Source organism: Pan paniscus, chromosome 5 (assembly GCF_029289425.2).
Source record: "Pan paniscus chromosome 5, NHGRI_mPanPan1-v2.0_pri, whole genome shotgun sequence".
Taxonomy (NCBI): Eukaryota; Metazoa; Chordata; class Mammalia; order Primates; family Hominidae; genus Pan; species Pan paniscus.
This window is the reverse complement of record NC_073254.2, coordinates 57,649,488-57,669,676: the sequence shown is the minus strand read 5'-3', so window position 1 is coordinate 57,669,676 and position 20,189 is coordinate 57,649,488. Positions and strand designations below refer to the sequence as shown.

The 20,189-nt window shown below is 47.5% G+C and overlaps 1 protein-coding gene across 4 annotated transcripts in view; it reads right to left on the bottom strand.

Moving 5' to 3' along the window:
• Positions 1 to 7,985: 7,985 nt before the first annotated feature.
• Positions 7,986 to 20,189, bottom strand: part of PTK7 (protein tyrosine kinase 7 (inactive)) — an 85,807-nt gene continuing 73,603 nt past the window's right edge. For all 4 annotated transcript variants that reach the window (XM_003833267.5, XM_055113624.3, XM_034962115.4 and 1 more), the window contains 3 exons: positions 10,736 to 10,887; positions 9,738 to 9,916; positions 7,986 to 8,981 (listed from right to left, as the gene is read on the bottom strand). In XM_003833267.5, the coding sequence (XP_003833315.4) occupies positions 8,821 to 8,981; positions 9,738 to 9,916; positions 10,736 to 10,887 (492 nt within the window). In that variant the 3' untranslated portion in view covers positions 7,986 to 8,820. The remainder of the gene's footprint in view (positions 8,982 to 9,737; positions 9,917 to 10,735; positions 10,888 to 20,189) is intronic.

Below are 20,189 nucleotides of genomic sequence, written 5' to 3'. Positions count from 1 at the left end.
TGCAACCTCTGCCTCCCCAGTTCAAGCGATTCTCCTGCTGCCTCAGCTTCCCAAATAGCTGGGATTACAGGTGCCCACCACCACACCTGGCTAGTTATTTTGTATTTTTAGTAGAGATGGGGTTTCGCCATGTTGTCCAGGCTGGTCTCGAACTGCTGACCTCAAGTGATCCTCCCACCTCGGTCTCCCAAGGTGCTGGGATTACAGGCATGAGCCACCATGCCGGGCCTATTCCATGAAATTCTTAATGCAGATTTAATGACCTAAAGACTAAAGGGCAGAGTAATTGGTCAGTGGTTAGGCAATAGGAGTTACCTGGAGTAAGTCACCTCATCCTAGGGATAAAGCATCTTGGCATGTTTAAGGGGATGGGAGGCAGTGATTATTCCTGCCCGAAAAATTATGAAGATTAAATAAAGCAGTTGATTGTAACCTAGTCATTACTGGTAGTGGTAGTGATATCAATTCAGTATACTACAATCAACATTTAAAAGAATAAATTAATGGGTATCACAAAAAGCAAGGGCAAATATTGTTGCATAAAATGTTTGTTTGCATTATATATAGGTTGAACCCTACAAAATTGCCATTTTATAGGTCAAGAAGGTGGGATATTGTCAATTTCTCATAATTCAGTGTATGTGTGTAATGGATGACAATATTAACTGCATTTCTTACTGTGAGTCACAATCCAAAAGCTTGAAAAATACTGAAATAAAATATGTGCAAGTGATCAGTAAAATATAGTGTGTATTTTGTGTGTATAGTGAATAAAATATAGTGTGTATTTTTTGTCATATAGAGATAAGGTCTCCCTATGTTGCCCAGGCTGGTCTCAAACTTCTGGGCTCAAGCGATTCTCTCACCTCGGCCTCCCAAAGTGCTGGGATTAAAGGCCTGAGCCACTACACTCAGCCCCCAATAGTTTTAAAGAGGTCTCCCCTCCCTCCACTAATTTACTCTTTACAACAGGTACTTAAACATATGGAATGTGTTAGCCCAAGAGGAAGAACAGGTCAAACAGATAAATAGGTTCCAGAAGGGTTTTAGGGACCACAAATGATGCCTGGGGTCATGTTTTGTCTGAGCACCATAATATTACAGCCAAAGCCCTGGGATTTCATTCCCACCTGCCCTCTAAAGACCCTTTCATTTGCGCCCCCTAGTTTAGACACATGCAGGGGTGACATCCCTCAGCAGGGACAACTGCTCTCTGTCACATCTATAGGGGAGGGTGTCTGGGAAGAACGCAGTCCTTAGCTTCCCTCCAAATAGGCTGCCCTCTCTTCAACTTCTCCCAACTCCTGGGTCATTGCACACCAGTGTTAGTGTCACAGCTTCTCTGTCTGCTTGGGATGGCCCATCTTCATGTCCTTTGTCACCACAGGGAGTCAGGAGGAGACCTCTACCCATACTATTGGATTACTGCAGGTTCCAGAGCCAAAAGTATTGCTAGGGATAAAGTCAAAATCAAAAACTGTCTCATAGAGGTGTTTTATTTGGACCTTATAACATTTAAAAATCATAAGAGTTTACATAAAAATCTGAATGTCTGGCCGGGCGTGGTGGCTCATGTCTGTAATCCCAGCACTTTGGGAAGCTGAGGTGGATGGATCACTTGAGGTCAGGAGTTCAAGACCAGCCTGGCCAACATGGTGAAACGCCATCTCTACTAAAAAAATAAAAAAGTAGCCGGGCATAGTGGCACACATCTGTAATCCCAGCTACACGAGAGGCTGAGGCAGGAGAATCACTTGAACCTGGGAGGCAGAGGTTGCAGTGAGCCTAGATGGGGCCACTGTACTCCAGCCTGAGCTACGGAGTGAGACTCCTTTTCAAAAAAAAAAAATCTGAATATCTGACCTCTCTCAAAAAAATCAGAATTTTTGGTAACACTGGGCCTAGGTACCCACAAAAGCATTATAACCTGGAGCTGATGGTGGCCATAGAAGAGGCTCTCCACTTTACCATAGACTCCACGCAGCCTACTGAGCCTAGGTAAGCTCCCGCCTGGCTGCTCTGAAATGTGAAGTTGAAATGTTCCTCCGAAAAGGCCTGATCAGAGTAGCACCTTGCAACAGATGGGAGCTCATGTCCACCCCAGACCATGAAGGGCCTCTGTAAGTGCATGGGAATTTCAGCCAGATCCCTCACACCACACAGATTCCACCCCGACCTTTCTTTCTTTCTTCTGATTTTTATCACCTAACTAATAACAAACAAAAATTAAGGATTGCTTTTTAAAATTACTGTCATGGCTGGGTGCAGTGATTCACACCTAAAATCCCAGCACTTTTTGAGGTCAAGGTGGGAGGATAATTTGAGTCCGGGAGTTTTGACACCAGCCTGGACAACACAATGAGACCCCATCTCTTAAAAAAAAAAAACCACAGGCAGGCAAGGTGGGTCATGCCTGTAATCCTAGCACTTTGGGAGGCCTAGGAGGGTGGATCACCTGAGGTCAGGAGTTCAAGACCAGCCTGGCCAACATGGCAAAAATCCCACCTCTCCTAAAAATACAAAAATTAGCCGGGCCTGGTTGTGTATGCCTATAATCCCAGCTACTCAGGAGGCTGAGGCAGCAGAATCACTTGAATCTGGAGGGGAGAGATTGCAGTGAGCCAAGATCGTGCCACTTCATTCCAGCCTGGGTGAAAGAGTGAAACTCCATCTCAGAAAAAAAAAAAAATGCTGGGGCACAGTGGCACGCATCTGTAGTCGCAGTCCCAGCTACTAGGGAGGCTGAGGCGGGAAGATTGCTTGAGCCCAGGCTGCAGTGAGCCATGATGGCACCACTGCACTCAATCTAGGTAAGAGGAAAACCCTGTCTCAAAAAAGAAAAAAAAATTACTGTCAAAATACCCTAAATCTGTTTTCATTTGGAATTAACCTTTACCCAGGGATTCATAATTTTGCACAGAGGCAAAGAGGGTATCAATTGTGATGGCAGCATTAGCAGTAATGGAAAAGAATTTATGAGTCATTGTGCCCAGGAAAAGTCTGGAAAGCCACACTCCAAACACTAATAGTGCTTACCTATGGAGAGTGAGTTTTGGGATGAGAGGGGTGTGTTTTTTTGCTTTATATAAGTTTGTACCATGTGACTTCTTTGACAATCAATATGACTTTTATATTTTTCTTTTAAAATTAAGCAAAAATAGGCCGGGCGCGGTGGCTCATGCCTGTAATCCCAGCACTTTGGGAGGTTGAGGCGGATGGATCGCTTGAGGTCAGGAGTTTGAGACCACACTGGCCAATATGGTGAAACCCTGTCTCTACTGAAAATACAAAAAAAATTAGCTGGGTGTGGTGGCGGGCACCTATAATCCCAGCTTCCGGGGAGTCTGAGGCAGGAGAATTGCTTGAACTCAGGAGGTGGAGGTTGCAGTGAGCCAAAATCAAGGCATTGCACTACAGCCTGGGGGACAGAGCGAGACACTCTTTCAAAATAATAATAATAATAATAATAAAATTAAGCAAAAATAGGCTGGGTGTGGTGGCTCATGCCTGTGAGCACTTTGGGAGGCTGAGGCAAGTGGATCGCTTGAGCTCAGGAATTTGAGACCAGCCTGGGTAACATGGCAAAACCCTATCTCTACGAAAAATACAAAAATTAGCTGGGCTTGGTGGTACGCACCTGTAGTCCCAGCTACTCGGAAGCTGAGGTGGGAGGATCCCTTGAGCCTGGGAGGCTGAGGTTGGAATGAGCCATGATCTACCACTATACTCCAGCCTAGGTGACAGAGTGAGACCCTATCTCCAAAAAAAAGAAAGAAAGAAAGAAAGAAAGTAGAGAAAGGAAGGGCAATGACAGTCTCAGGAGAATAGCCAAGGCAGGAGAAAAACAAGCCTTAGGCGGGGCGCGGTGGCTAACGCCTGTGATCCCAGCACTTTGGGAGGCTGAGGCGGGCGGATCATGAGGTCAGGAGATCGAGACCACCCTGGTTAATACCGTGAAACCCCATCTCTACTAAAAGTATAAAAAATTAGCTGGGCATGGTGGCAGGTGCCTATAGTCCCAGCTACTCGGGAGGCTGAGGCAGGAGAATGGCGTGAACCTGGGAGGCGGAGCTTGCAGTGAGCCGAGATTGTGCCACTGCACTCCAGCCTGGGCAACAGGGCAAGACTCTGTCTCAAAAAAAAAAAAAAAAAAAAAGCCTTAGCCAGGGCTGGAGAAGGACTGGCCAGAGAAACTGTTGACAGTGTAAAAAAGTGAGGGAGGGTGGGGGGGCGCGGTGGCTCACGCCTGTAATCCCAGCACTTTGGGAGGCCAAGGCGGGTGGATCATGAGGTCAGGAGATCGAGACCATCCTGGCTAACATGGTGAAACCCCGTCTCTGCTAAAAATACGAAAAATTAGCCGGGCGTGGTGGCAGGTGCCTGTAGTCCCAGCCACTCGGGAGGCTGAGGCAGGAGAATGGCGTGAACCCGGAGGCGGAGCTTGCAGTGAGTTGAGATCACGCCACTGCACTCCAGCCTAAGTGACAGAGCAAGATAGTCTCAAAAAAAAAAAAAAAAAAAAAAAGGTGGGGACGGAGGAGAGTCTCTGAAGAGGAAGGTATGGCCAACAATGTTAGCCACTATGGAGTGCTCAAGGAAGAACAAGAGTTAGAAGAGGATTTAGTGATTAATGACTTTCCAGAGCAGTGCCTTTCAAATATTTCTGGGTGCAACCCACAGTCAGAAATCATTTTTACATTGCAACCTGTGGTCAGTTAGATTATTGCTCCCAACTCTTCACACCCTCTGTTGGAATTATATACATCAACATCCTTGCCGTGTGACTTTGCAGTATGTCCTACTGGTGCTGATGTTGGGTTTTACTGTGTGACTTGCTTTGGCCAATAAAATGTTAACAGACGTGTGTGTGTGTGCGTGAGTGTGTGTGTGTAAGAGATGGGGTCTATTTTGCCCAGGTTGGAGTGAGTGTAGTGGCTATTCACAGGAACAATCATTGCACACTACAGCCTCAAACTCATGGGCTTAAAGCGAACCTCCTGCCTCAGCCTCCCAAGTAGCTGGGACTACAGGCACATGCCATGGTGCCAGCTCAGACTTGTGGTTTGAAATGTGCTTGCACAGTTTGGCTTGACCTCTTGCACTCTGCCACTGCATAAGAACATGCTCTGGGTGCCAGCAGACTAGACCTAAGCCAGACCTCCAGCCTGGCACCAAGCACAGCCAAAATCAGCCAACCCTCACCAACCTGCAGATACATGAGTCAGAAAAAAATCTTGTCAGCTAGTAAGATTTGGGGATTACTATGCAGTATCACCACCCAACAGTTAACTAACACACTATCCAATATATATATATATGCAGCAAATATAACAAAATTTTGTAAAACAACAATTACCCTTAAAGGATACAATGTACTCTGATAGTGCCTATTATGTTTCTTTTTTTCCCTTTTTTTTCTTTTTTAATGCTGGTTGCAAACCAGAGTTTGAAAAACACTGCTCTAGAAAAATTTTCCCTTCAACACATCTGAAGGATGTAATGCATGGTGTATACCAGTGACTATGGCTCACTTACTAGCTGTGTAACCATGGGCAAACTACCTGACTTCCCTTGAGACTCAGTTTCCTAATCTGTGAAATGGAAATAATCTCATCTGGCTAACAGAGTAGTTGCAGAGATTAAATGAGATAATGCATATTAAGTGACTAGTGCAGATAAAGTCTTCAAAAAACATTAGCTTTTCTTTTCTTCTTCTTCTTTTTTTTTTTTTGAGACAGGGTCTTGCTCTGTCACCCAGCCTGGAGTGCAGTGGTGAGAACCTCCTGGGTTCAAGAGATCCTCCCTCCTCAGCCTCCAGAATAGCTGAGACCATGGGCACACCCCCACTACCCCCAGCTAATTTTTTTTTTTTTTTTTTTTTTTTGAGACAGAGTCTCGCTCTGTCTCCAGGCTGGAGTACCGTGGCATGATCTCGGCTCATTGTAACTTCTGCCTCCCAGGTTCAAACGATTCTCCTGCCTCAGCCTCCTGAGTAGCTGGGACTACAGGCACGTGCCTCCATGCCCAGCTAAATTTTGTATTTTTTTTAGTAGAGACCATGTTGACCAGGATGGTCTCTCTCTTTTTTTTTTTTTTTTTTTTTTTTTTGAGACAGAGTCTCACTCTGTCGCCCAGGCTGGAGTGCAGTGGTGCGATCTCGGCTCACTGCAAGCTCTGCCTCCCGGGTTCACGCCATTCTCTTGCCTCAGCCTCCCGAGTAGCTGGCACTACAGGCACCCACCACCACTCCCGGCTAATTTTTTGTATTTTTAGTAGAGACAGGGTTTCACCGTGTTAGCCAGGATGGTCTTTATCTTTTGACCTTGTGATCCACCCGCCTCGGCCTCCCAAAGTGCTGGGATTACAGGTGTGAGCCATGGTGCCCGGCCCTACACCCAGCTAAGTTTTAAATTTTTTGTAGAGGTGGAGTCTAGCCATGTTGCCCAGGCATTTCTGTCACCTCAGCCTTTTAAAGTGCTGAGATTATAGGCGTGAGCCACTATGCCTGTGGCCTGTTATTATTATTATTTTTTGAGACAGAGTCTTGCTCTGTTGCCCAGGCTGGAGTGCAGTGGTGCAATCTTGGCTCACTGCAACCTCCGCCTCCCAGGTTCAACCGATTCTGCCGCCTCAGTCTCCCAAGCAGCTGGGACTACAGGTGTGCACCACCACGCCCAGCTAACTTTTGTATTTTTAATAGAGACAGGGTTTCACCATATTGGCCAGGCTGGTCTCAAACTCCTGACCTCGTGGATCCACCCACCTCAGGTCCCAAAGTACTGGGATTACAGGCGTGAACCACCGTGCCCAGCCGGCCTGTTTTTTTTATTTTTTTGAGACAGGGTCTCACTTGATCACCCAGGCTGGAGTGCAGTGTTGTGATCATAGCTCACTGCCACCTCAAACTTCTGGGCTCACGTGATCCTCCTGCCTCAGCCTCCTCAGTAATTAGGACTACAAGTGCATGTCACCACACCTGGCTAATTTTTAAATTTTTTGTAGAGACAGGGTCTCACTATGTTGGCCAGGCTGGTCTCAAACTCCTGGTCCCAAGTGATCTTCCTGCCTCAGTCTCCCAAAGTATTAGGATTACAGGTGTGAACCACCATGTCCAGCCTGCTGTTATTTTTATTATTCAGAAGTTTGGTGAGGAGTAAAGGAACTAGAGCAGGAGTTCAGGACTCGTTTCTTTTGGACGGTGAACCAGGCTGAAGTTACTGGAATGAGGCAGAGGATAGGTGAGGACACAAGATTCAGGCATTAAGCACCGTCTCTCAGCTTGGTTCTACCTACTTCACTTCCCTCCTAGGGTCTTGAAAGGACTCAGAGACCTGAGTCTGTCACTAACTCCTTCTCCAATCCTACTCTAACTTGCTCCCCTTCACACTTCTACCCTCCCCATCTGAGCACAAGGATTAGGCCCGTCTAGGTGACAGTCAGAGGACAGCATAGGGTTGCACAGACAACAGGTGATCTTGCCTTCTTCATGCCTGCATGCTCACCTGCCCTGCAAACTGGAGAGAAGAACCAATATCCACCGGTTCATCCTGTCCAAGCCCCACCAGACTCCATGAAGGCACACGGCCCTTTCATTTTTCTCTTTTTTTTTTTTTTGTTTTTTTTTAGACAGAGTCTCACTGTCACCCAGGCTGGAGTGCAGTGGTGTGATCTCGGTTCACTGCAACCTACATCTCCTGGGTTCAAGCGATTCTCCTGCCTCAGCCTCCCAAGTAGCTGGGATTACAGGCGCCTGCCACCATGCCCAGCTAATTTTTATATTTTCAGTAGAGACAGGGGTTTCACCTTTTTGGCCAGGCTGGTCTCGAACTCCTGACCTCAGGTGATCCACTGGCCTCAGCCTCCCAAAGTGCTGGGATTACAGGCATAAGCCACTGCACCCGGCCTGCACACGGCCCCTTCTCACCAGCGGGGGAAGAAGGAACATCTTCCACGAGCAAGAGCAGGGAATGAATCGCAGAAACAGGTTGTAAAAAAGGCTTATTTATTGAGAGCAGCGAGTGTAAAAACAAAAACAAAAACAAAAAAACCAAAACAAACAAAAAACGACAACAATAAAAGTGTGGGGTAAGGATGGCCCACCCTGCTCATCTCCAGGGCCCACCCCTACCTCCCATGCCCACCCACCCCACGCTGCAATTACATATAAAAGCCGCCCGTGGTGCATACAAAAAGGGCGGGTTATATAGTGTCAAAAGCTCCTGAAAACTCCTTCATCTGCCAGGCACTTAGGATGAGGAAAGGAGAGAAGGGTGGGGAAGACGTGGGTCTGGGTCAGTATGCACAAGCCCAGAGTGGGGAGGACTCACTTGCTGTGTCCTCTATAATCCTGGTCTAGACCCCCAAGTGGGACCAGTGGGCCAAGAGACTCATTAACCCTGTGTGCCCAGAACTTGAGAATATTAAGGAACTCCCCAAAAACCCAGCTCATCCCAAGCCTAGCCCTCCCCAGGCAAAGTTGGCAGATGAGTGGCAGAGTTGGACCTGGTCAAGGGGAGAAGTTGAAGGCCAGAAATTGGGGTTACCTGTGGCACCCACACTGTCCCTGATAGAGGAAGAGGTGGCAGGGAAAACTGCCCAGCTCAAAGCCCTAGTCGCCCAGTTTGGGTCCAAGTCAGCCTCCCAAAGGATGAGGGTGAGGAAGAGGAGGAAAGGCCAGGCCCTGCTCAGACCTCAGCAATGCCTGTTGCACTAGGGCAGGGGCCTCAGGGCCCAGGAGGACAGGGATCTTGCCCATCATGCTGTGAGCTTCCCTCTAGAGATGTCCTCCCCTGCCCAGGCCATCCTGAGCGGGCTCCCTCCTCACGGCTTGCTGTCCACGGGGCTGTCTCCCAGGGCGCTGGCAATCTCACTGAAGGAGGGCCGGTCCTTGGGGCTGAGGGCCCAGCAGCGCTGCATCAGCCGATAGAGCTTGGAAGGGCAGCCCTCGGGCTGAGGAAGTCTAGCCTTCCCAGCCTGCAAATCTGTAGGGAAGACAGCAGGTGCAGTGTTGGCCAAAACATTCAACAACTTGTTCAACACTTTGTGGACCTTGCAGTTTATACAAGCAGCCACCCAAGGATGCCTCTGGGGCAATGCTGGCCCGTGGCAGGTGGGTACCCGCAACGGAAAAAGATGACTCCCCTGGCCCCACTCACTCTGGCTGGTAGGACGGGGTCCATGCATAGGAGCTGAAGTGGGCTGGCGGACAGGCGTCAGAGTGGCTGGAGTGGGCACTGGGGGCAAAGGCTATTTACCAACCAATATAGAAGTATTGCAGTATTTTTGGCCAGGTGTGGTGGCTCACGCCTGCAATCCCAGCACTTTGGGAGGCCGAGGCGGGTGGATCACAAGGTCAGGAGTTTGAGACCAGCCTGACCAACATGGTGAAGCCCCCCCCATCTCTACTAAAAATACAAAAATTAGCCAGGGAGTGGAGGTGCGTGCCTGTAATCCCAGCTACTAGGGAGTCTAGGGCAGGAGAATCGCTTGAACCCGGGAGGCAGAAGTTGCAGTGAACGGAGATCGAGCCACTGCACTCCAGTCTGGGCGACAGGGCGACACTCCGTCTCAAAAGAAAAAAAAAGTATTGCAGTATTTTAACAACCAGAGTGGTTGTATCTGTGTGCCTGCTCAGTAGCAGCCCTGAGAGGGCAGGTAGGCTGAACCAGCCCTGGGGCCCTGAGTAGGCCCCATCTGGGGCCCATCTGGAATCATCCCCTAGCAGCAAGGCTGCCTACCTGCCAGTACTTCATCATCTGCCTGCCCACCATGGGGCATCTCTCCATGTGTAAACACTTCCCACATCAGCACACCGAAGGCCCAGACATCAGACTTGGTAGAGAAGTCACCCTCCAGGATGGCCTCGGGGGACATCCAGCGCAGCGGCACCCAGGCCTGGCGGAAGTGGTAGTACTCACTGCAGGAGAGAAGCAACCCAGGGGTGAGGTGGGGTGGGAGCGTGGCCTGGCGCTGCACCCTCATCTCCCCATCTGGAACGCATCCCCAAGCCGGGGACCCAGCCTTTCTACATACAGACATCAAGAAATTGGTCACATGCGTGCTGAGCATGGGAGTACACTAGACAAAATCTGGAGGTAACCACACGAGGGGTTTGATGGTTAAAAAATTTCCATTAAGAATCAAACTTTGCCTAAATGTTAACAGAAAAGTTAACAGTCATACATACTTTCTATATTGGTTGTAAAAATGTAAAAACTAAGAACTGTTAAATGGAAAGAGCTTTATTAGTGATAAACCAATCCTCACTACAGCTATAGTCAGACAAATGGGGGTGACCTGGAACCAGAGGGACTCAGGGTGATGTTCCCGGCAGCGCTGCAGAGCCCTCGTAGGCTGTCTAGAGCAAGCTCTGGCATGGGTGCTGAGGCATAAGTCTCAGACTTCAAAATAATAATGACTGAATTCAGGAAGTTACAGAGAGAGCCATATAAATAGATTATATATAAATCCTTATCAAATTTGCCTATTTTTTAAAAAAGGTTTATTTATTTATTTAATCGCTAGAGACATTTTACAACCACCAAGGGTGTGCACTGGGTGGGAAGCCTGCTGCACCCTTGGAAAAAGGATGAGAAAGCTCTTCCCTATCCCAGGCCCTCCAGCTTTGGACTAAGCAGGCACTAAACCCTTTCCCACACCCCCCAAACTATCTGTCCTCTGCCCCTCACCCTCTGGGAAAAAATGGGGAGCCCCCACCCCACGCATGCCCTTCTACCTGTTGTACACATCCTTGCTGAGGCCCAGGGCAGACACCTTCACTTGTCTCTGGGCACTGACCAGGCAGTTACGCGCAGCCAAGTCCTTATGCACAAAGCGGTTGTTGGACAGGTGCTCCATGCCCAGGGCTACCTGGGTGCACAGGGCCACCTGGAGAGATAAAGGGGCCTGTTAGAGCAGCCCAGGAATAGGCGTCAAGATGACCACCCTCAACACAACCCTTGGTAGCGTTTCAACGCTATTGGTGTGCTGCGTAGGAAGCCCAGAAGCACAACAGCCTCAGCTTCCTTCTCTGTAAAACGAGGATAATAACAGTACCTGCCTTCCTGGGTTGTTAGAAGACTGAATTAAGCAAACTAAAGTGCCTGACACCATGCTGACACACAGCAAGTGCCAGATTAAGTGAGTGGCACATGGGCCTAAGGGCACATACATAGTAACCACTTGTCCAGTGAAAAATAAGTGGGCAGAAATCATAGCTGATATTTTTTATTTTCAAGTGACAGGGTCTCGCTCTGTCACCCAGGCTAGAGTGCAGTGACACGATCACAGCTCACTGCAGGCTCTAAACTCCTGGGCTCAAGCAATCCTCCCACCTCAGCCTTCCAAGTAGCTAGGACTATAGCTGTGCATCACCATGCCCAGCTTACTTTTTTTTTTTTCTTTTGAGACGGAGTCTTGCTCTGTTGCCCAGGCTGGAGTGCAGTGGCGTGATCTCGGCTCACTTCAAGCTCTGCCTCCTGGGTTCACGCCATTCTCCTGACTCAGCCTCCCGAGTAGCTGGGATTACAGGTGCCTGCCACTACGCCCAGCTAATTTTTTTGTATTTTTAGTAGAGACGAGGTTTCACCATGTTAGCCAGGATGGTCTCGATCTCCTGACCTTGTGATCCGCCCGCCTCAGCCTTCCAAAGTGCTGGGATTACAGGCATGAGCCACTGCGCCCAGACCCCAGCTTACTTTTTAATTAAAAAAAAAAAATTCTTTACCAAGGCAGGCGGATCACCTGAGATTGGGAGTTCGAGACCAGCCTGACCAACGTGGATAAACCCAGCACTACTAAAAATACAAAAATTAGCTGGGTGTGGTGGCACATGCCTATAATCCCAGCTACTGGGGAGGCTGAGGCAGAAGAATCGCTTGAACCCAGCAGGCGGAGGTTGTGGTGAGCCGAGATTGCGCCATTGCACTCCAGCCTGGGCAATAAGAGCAAAACTCCATCTCAAAAAAATATATATATATTTCTTTGGTAGAGACGGTGTCTAGCTACGTTGCCCAGGCTGGTCTCAAATATCTAACCTCAAGCGATCCTCCTGCCTTAGCTTCCCAAAGCACTGGGATTTCAGGTGAGTGGCACCATGCCTGATCTTAGATGATATCTTTATGGGTTGTTTCTTTTTCATTTTACTTCAAAAGTCTATCTTTTCTACTAGTTGTGTTAAAAATATGTGTGTGTATGCTGGGCATGGTGGCTCATGCCTGTAATCCCAGCACTTTGGGAGGCTGAGGCACGAGGACTGCTTAACCTCAGGAGTTTGTGACCAGTCTGGGCAACATAGTGAGACTCTACTAAAAAAAAATATATATATAGATATATCTATATCTATATCTATATATATCTATATCTATATCTATATATATATCTATATCTATATATATATCTATATATATCTATATATATATCTATATATATCTATATATATCTATATATATATCTATATATCTATATCTATATCTATATATCTATATCTAATCTATATCTATATATATATCTATATATATATCTATATATATCTATATATATCTATATATATATCTATATCTATATATATATCTATATATATCTATATATATCTATATATATATCTATATATATATCTATATATATATCTATATATATCTATATATATATCTATATATATATCTATATATATATCTATATCTATATCTATATCTATATCTATATCTATATCTATATATATATCTATATATATATCTATATATATATCTATATATATATCTATATATATATCTATATATATATCTATATATATATCTATATATATATCTATATATATATCTATATATATATAGCGTGTGTGTCTGTGTGTGTGCACGCACGTGTGTGTATGTGTTAAGGCATATAGACCCATATGACTGGCTGCCTCCAAGGAAGGGAACTGGAGGCTAGAAGGTAGAAAGGTAAGAAAACTTCTGGCTTACATTTTTTTGTGGGAAAAAAAAAACAAAACACAATCCAACAATGCTAGCACTCAAGAGTTCCTTCCCAACCATATGTTCTCCCTCCCCTCAAGGAGTAACCACTACCCTGACTTTTGTGATAATTTCTTTCTTGTTCTTTGTAGTTTACCACTTACATGTTCCTAGATAATATAATTCTATTTTGCCTGTTTCAGAGCCAGATTAAAACTGGAAGCACACAAAATGTATACTCTTTTGTGCCTGGATTTTTTTTTTTTTCACAACATTGTAAGATTCTTTTGTTTGTTTGCTTGTTTTGAGACCAAGTCTCGCTCTTGTCACCCACGCTGGAGGGCAGTGGTGCGATCTCGGCTCACTGCAAACTCCACCCCGCTGGGTTCAAGTGATTCTCCTGCCTCAGCCTCCCAAGTAGCTGCGATTACAGGCGCGCACTACCACGCCTAGCTAATTTTTGTATTTTCAGTAGAGATGGGGTTTCATCATGTTGGCCAGGATGGTCTCGATCTCGTCCTCATGATCCACCCTCCTCAGCCTCCCAAGTGCTGGGATTACAGACATGAGCCACTGTGCCCGGCCTTTATTTTTTGAGATAGGGTCTCACTCTGTCACCCAGGCTGGAGTACAGTGATGGTGATCACGGTTCACCGCAGCCTTGCCCTCCTGGACTCAAGTGATCCTCCCAACTCAGCCTCCTGTGTAGCTGGGACAAAAATGTGTACCATCAATCCCAGCCTTTTTTATTTTTGTATTTTTTTGTAGAGACGGGGGTCTCCTTACGTTGCTCAGGCTGGTCTCAAACTCCTGGGATCAAGCAATCCTTCCACCTCTGCCTCCCAAAGTGCTGGGATCACAGGTGTGAGCCACTGGGCCAGCCAGATTAATTTTTTTAAATCACTGGACATGGTCTGTTTTTCATTATAAACATCTCATATTTTAATTCTTTTTTTTTTTTTTTTTGAGACAGGGTATTGCTCTGTCACCCAGGCTGGAGTACAGTGGCATGACCTCAGCTCACTGCAACCTCTGCCTCCCAAGTTCCAGTGACTCTCGTGCCTCAGCCTCCCAAGCAGCTGGGATTACAGGTGCCCACCACGACACCCAGCTAATTTTTGTATTTTTAGTAGAGATGGGGTTTCACCACATTGGTCAGGCTGGTCTTGAATTCCTGACCTCAAGTGATCAGCCTGCCTCAGCCTCCCAAAGTGCTGGGATTACAGGCGTGAGCCACCATGCCTGGTCTCATACTTTAATTCTAATGCCAATGGGTTGTTTCCAGTTTGGGGCTATTAAGAACAGCGTTATTATGAACACTTTTATAAGTGTACACATGTATGAGTTTCTCTAAGATACCTAAGACGAAGTCTAGAATATGAATATCTCTAGCTATACAAAATAATGCCCAACTCTTTTCCAAAGTGAAAGAGTTGGGGAGATTTTTCATTCATTAATACTCTTTTTAGAATTTTGAGCCAATGTGAATATATTATATTATACACTATATATGAAACAACTAAATTACATTAACTTTTTTTTTTTTTTTTTTATGGAGTCTTGTTCTGTTGCCAGGCTGGAGTGCAGTGACCCGATCTCGGCTCACTGCAACCTCCGCTCCGCCTCCCGGGTTCAAGCGATTCTCCTGCCTCAACCTCCCGAGTAGCTGGGTTTACAGGCACATACCACCATGCCCAGCTAACTTTTGTATTTTTTCTAGTAGAAACGAAGTTTCACCATGTTGGCCAGGCTGGTCTCGAACTCCTAACCTCGTGATCCACCTGCCTCGGCTCCCAAAGCACTGGGATTACAGGCATGAGCCACCACACCCAGCCACATTAACATTTTAAAAGTATGTATTAATGCACTGAACAAATATAAATTGAAGCCAGGCACCTGTAGTCCCAGCTACTCAAGAGGGTGGGGTAGGAGAATTGCTTGAGCCCAGGAGTTCAAAGCCAGCCTGGGCAACATTGTGAGATCCTATCTCTTTAAAAAAAAAAAAATTTGAGTATCTACCACGTGCCATATACAGTGGATGTTGGTGGAATATAACAGGGCTGGCCAAAGCAGGGCTCTTGATGGGGAGCTGCAGCCAGGTTACTTGGTGCAAATAAGAAACCACCCATTCACAGAGAAGGGGAAGGGCCATTTGGTGAGCACCTGCTGTGTGCCACACCCCAAACAAGGCTGGTTGCCTCTCTCCACACATGCACTGTGAGGCAGGGCCCAGCCTTGGCTTCATTGAGGGGCCCATGGTGAGGCTAGCGCCAAAGGCCGGCTCTTCCCTACCACTGCAGCCGCCTCTCTGAATCACATCACTGCTGATGGACTGTGTGCCCACTGGGCTGCTGGCTACTGAGCTGGCCCTTCAGCATCCCTGGCTAGCTCAGAGCAGCTTCCCCGCCTGGCTCCCAGAGGTCACAAGAAGGCCAGCAGAGGTGCCAAGCCCGAGTGCTAGGAGAGGGGACACTCCAAAGACATCTCTTCTCAGTTTTCTTGGGCAGTGGCCAGTGACATCCCTGTGAGCCCCACTGCCTCTACTGGTGGTTTGCTAACTATGGTCACAATCTCTATGTCATGAAACCAATTTAGGGAATCTTAGCCAGCATTAAAGAAAAAAAAAGGCAACAGAAAATAGAGTGCATCACACTTAGTAAGAGCATCATTCATGAAATGTTTTCATTTTAAAAATATATACATATGTGTGTATTGGGTTGTGATGCAAACTGTACTTTTTGCCCAGTCAAAAAGTTTTTAAAAACAATGGTCTACATCTGTGCTGTCCTATACAGTAGCCACTATCCCATGTGGCTATTTAAATTTAATTAAAACTTTTTTTTTTTGAGACAGGGTGCCTGTTGCCCAAGCTGGAGTGCAGTGGTGCAATCACAGTTCACTGTATCTTCAACCTCCCAGGCTCAAGTGATCCTCCCACCTCAGCCTCCCTAGTAGTTGGGACTATTGGCATATACCACCATGCTAATTTTATTTATTTATTTATTTATTTAGAGACTGAGTCTCGCTCTGTCACCCAGGCTGGAGTGCAGTGGCGCTATCTCGGCTCACTGCAACCTCTGCCTCCCAGGTTCCAGTGATCCTCCTGTATCACCCTTCTATGTAGCTGGAATTACAGGTGCCCACCACCATGCACGGCTAATTTTTTTATTTTTAGTAGAAACGGGGTTTCACCGTTTTGGCCAGGCTGGTCTTGAACTGCCATTAAGTGATCCACTTGCCTCGGCCTCCCAAAGTGCTGGATTACAGGCATGAGGCACCACGCCCGGCCTATTTTTATTTTTTAGAGACAGAGTCTCACTTTGTTGCCTAGGCTGGTCTCAAACTCCTGGCCCAAGCAATCCTTCCACCTTGGCCTCCCAAAGTGCTGCGATTACAGGTATGAGGCACTGCACCTGGCTTTAAGTTAATTAAAACTCAGTAACATTTAAAATTCAATTCTGTTTAGCGCAGTAGCTATTGCTGGCCTGTAATTCCAGCGGTTTAAGAAGCTGATGTGGGAGGATTGCTTGAGCCTAGGAGTTTGAGACCAGCCTGGGCAACATAGTGAGACCCCATTCTCTAAAGAACATTTAAAAATTAGCCAGGTGTGGTGGTGGGTGCCTGTAGTCTCAGCTACTTGGGAGGCTGAAGTGAGAGGATCACTTGAGCTCCACAGGTCGAGGCTGCAGTGAGCCATGATTGCACCACTGCATTCCAGCCTGGGTGACAGAATGAGACTCTGTCTCAAAAAATAAAATACAGGCCGGGTGCGGTGGCTCATGCCTGTAATCCCAGCACTTTGGGAGGCCAAGGCAGGCAGATCACAAGATCAGGAGATCGAGACCATCCTGCCTAACACACAGTGAAACCCTCTCTCTATTAAAAATACAAAAAAATTAGCCAGGCATGGTGGTGGGCGCCTGTAGTCCCAGCTACTCGGGAGGCTGAGGCAAGATAATGGCATGAACCTGGCAGGCAGAGCTTGCAGTGAGCCAAAATCATGCCACTGCACTCCAGCCTGGGTGATAGAGAGAGACTCCATCTCAAAATAAATAAATAAATAAATAAATAAATAAATAAATAAATAAATAAAATACATTAAATAAAATTCAGGCCGGGCGTGGTGGCTCACACTTGTAATCCCAGCACTTTGGGAGGCCGAGGCAGGCGGATCACTTGAGGTCAGGAGTTCGAGACCAGCCTGGCCAATGTGGTGAAACCCCATCTCTACTAAAAATACAAAAATTAGCCAGGTGTGGTGGCACGCACCTGTAATCCCAGCTACTCAGGGGGCCGAGGCAGGAGAATCATTTGAACCTGGGAGGCGGAGGCTACAGTGAGCCGAGGTCCTGCCACTGCACTCCAGCCTGGTCGACAGGGTAAGACTCTGTCTCTAAAGAATACATAACATAACATAACATAGCATAACATAGCATAACATAACATAACATAACATAACAAAAATAAAATAAAATTCAGTTCTTCTGTTGCTCTAGCCAAATTCCAAGTGTACAGTTGCTATATGAAGCTAGTGACAACTATATTGACCAGAACAGATACGGAACATTCCCATCATCCTCCTGATCAGTGCTGCCTGAGGCTCTAACAGGCAGTGCATTAATGCAGAGGTGCTAAATGAATGATGTAATTAGAGTTGGGAAAAACCTCATCCAGACGGAGTCTCACTCTGTCGCCCAGGCGGGAGTCTCAGCTCTCCGCAACCTCCGCCTCCCAAGTTCAAGCAATTCTTGTGCCTCAGCCTCCCAAGTAGCAGGACTACAGGCACGCGCCACCACGCCCGGCTAATTTTTGTATTTTTAGTAGAGACAGGGTTTCACCATGTTGGCCAGGCTGGTCTCAAAGTGACCGTGAATGATCTGCCTGCCTCGGCCTCCCAAAGTGCTGGGATTACAGGCGTGAGCCACTGTGCCTGGCTGCTTTGGTACATTTCTTTATCAACAGTGAAGACATAAAATCTCAGGATAGCTTTCAACTAAATGTGTAACCAGTGAGGAAGGTTAAAGAAGCGGGCGGGTGGTCTGGGCGCAGTGGCTCACGTCTTTGAGCGGTGGCTCACTTTGGGAGGCCGAGGCGGGTGGATCACAAGGTCAGGAGATCGAGACCATCCTGGCTAACATGATGAAACCCCGTCTCTACTAAAAAAAATACAAAAAATTAGCCGGGCTTCGTGGTGGGTGCCTGTAGTTCCAGCTACTCGGGAGGTTCAGGCAGGTGAATGGCGTGAACCCGGGAGGCGGAGCTTGCAGTGAGCCGAGATCCCGCCACTGCAGCCACTGCACTCCAGCCTGGGCGACAGAGCGAGACTGCCTCAAATAAAAAAGGGGGGGGGGGGGGCGGGGGGGGCTGGGCGCGGTGGCTCAAGCCTGTAATCCCAGCACTTTGGGAGGCCGAGGCGGGCGGATCACGAGGTCAGGAGATTGTGTCCATCCTGGCCAACATGGTCAAACCCCGTCTCCACTAAAAATACAAAAAAATTAGCCGGGCATGGTGGCGGGCGCCTGTAGTCCCAGCTACTCTACTCGGGAGGCTGAGGCAGGAGAATGGCGTCAACCCGGGAGGCGGAGCTTGCAGTGAGCCGAGATCGCGCCACCGCACTCCAGCCTGGCGACGGAGTGAGACTCCGTCTCCAAAAAAAAAAAAACAAAAAACAAAAAAACAAACAAAAAAACGGGGCTGGGCGCGGTGGCTCACGCCTGTTATCCCAGCACTTTGGGAGGCTGAGGCGGGCGGATCACGAGGACAGGAGATTGAGACCATCTTGGCTAACACGGTGAAACCCCACCTCTACTAAAAATACAAAAAAATTGGCCGGGCGTGGTAGTGGGCGCCTGTGGTCCCAGCTACTCGGGAGGCTGAGGCAGGAGAATGGCGTGAACCCGGGAGGCGGAGCTTGCAGTGAGCAGAGATCACTGCCACTGCACTCCAGCTTGGGCGACAGAGCGAGACTCGGTCTCAAGAGAAAAAAAAAAGAAGGCAGGTGGATGGCACGTCAGGATTACTGGGCCTCTCTTCTCTGGGTACAGGGAAGTACACTGGGGTCTCCATGAAAAAGCACAGTCTGGCTGGGCACAGTGGCTCACACCTATATTCCCAGCACTCTGGGAGACCAAGGTGGGTGGATCACAAGGTCAGGAGTTCAAGACCAGCCTGGCCAATATGGTGAAACCTCATCCCTACTAAAAATACAAAAATTAGTTGGGTGTGGTGGCGGGCTCCTGTAATCCCAGCTACTCGGGAAGCTAAGGCAGGAGAATCGATTGAACTTGGGAGGCAGAGGCTGCAGTGAGCCGAGATCGTGCCACTGCAACCCAGCCTGAGTGACAGAGACAGAGTGAGACTCCATCTCCAAAAAAAAAAAAAAAAAAGCTGAGTCTACATCCCTAAAATAACCCCTGCAGCACCGTCCTCAGAATGCCTCACGTGCACTGGTGGTAAAGGGGCCAGGCTGCTTCAGTGGCCATCATAACCAGAGCCAACTCCACTTCAGGCTTCAAAATCCCAGGGCATTGTCCAACCTTGCTTGATTCTCTGTAAGCGGCAGGCAAAGGTTTTGGTAACGTGCCCTCATCAGACTTGTGAGTCCCCTCGGCCTGCTCTCTCTGATCTGGCTCACAAGCTAAACAATCTGCTGCTAGTCAAGGTAAACAGAAGAAGGTGGACTTGGCATGGTAACTGACTTGCTATCTTTCCAGAGAGGTGGTGCTTCCGGAAAGCAAGGGCAGTAAAAGGGAATTCTGTTAGACTCAAGCCAATTCGGTGTTTCCTTTATGCTGGGCAAGATGCCATCAGATAGCCACTGGAATAATTCTCAAATACTGTTATAAAAGACCCGTTCTTTGGTAAAGATCAGACCCACTCCTTCCTTTCCAATTTTAACACCCCAGGGGTTTGCCCATGTTCTGGCTAACCCACTGTGATGCTATGAGATCTCACAAGAGGCCTTCTGTTTCCTGCCACGGCATCTGACTGCATAAAGCGTGGTCCACCAGGTGTGCTAAGCTGATCCTGCTTCTCATCACATCATTAGTTCACAAGTGATCCATGGAGCAATCACAGATTACAGCTCTCTGATATCATCTTATCAGCTACTCTAAAAGGCATTACCTACCATTATGCCAACACCCAGGACCCATGTCTTTGATTTCTGTCACTACCTCACTGCTCTCTTAAAATCCTCCTGAGGCTCCCCTCAGCCCACTCACACCCAATATGGCACTT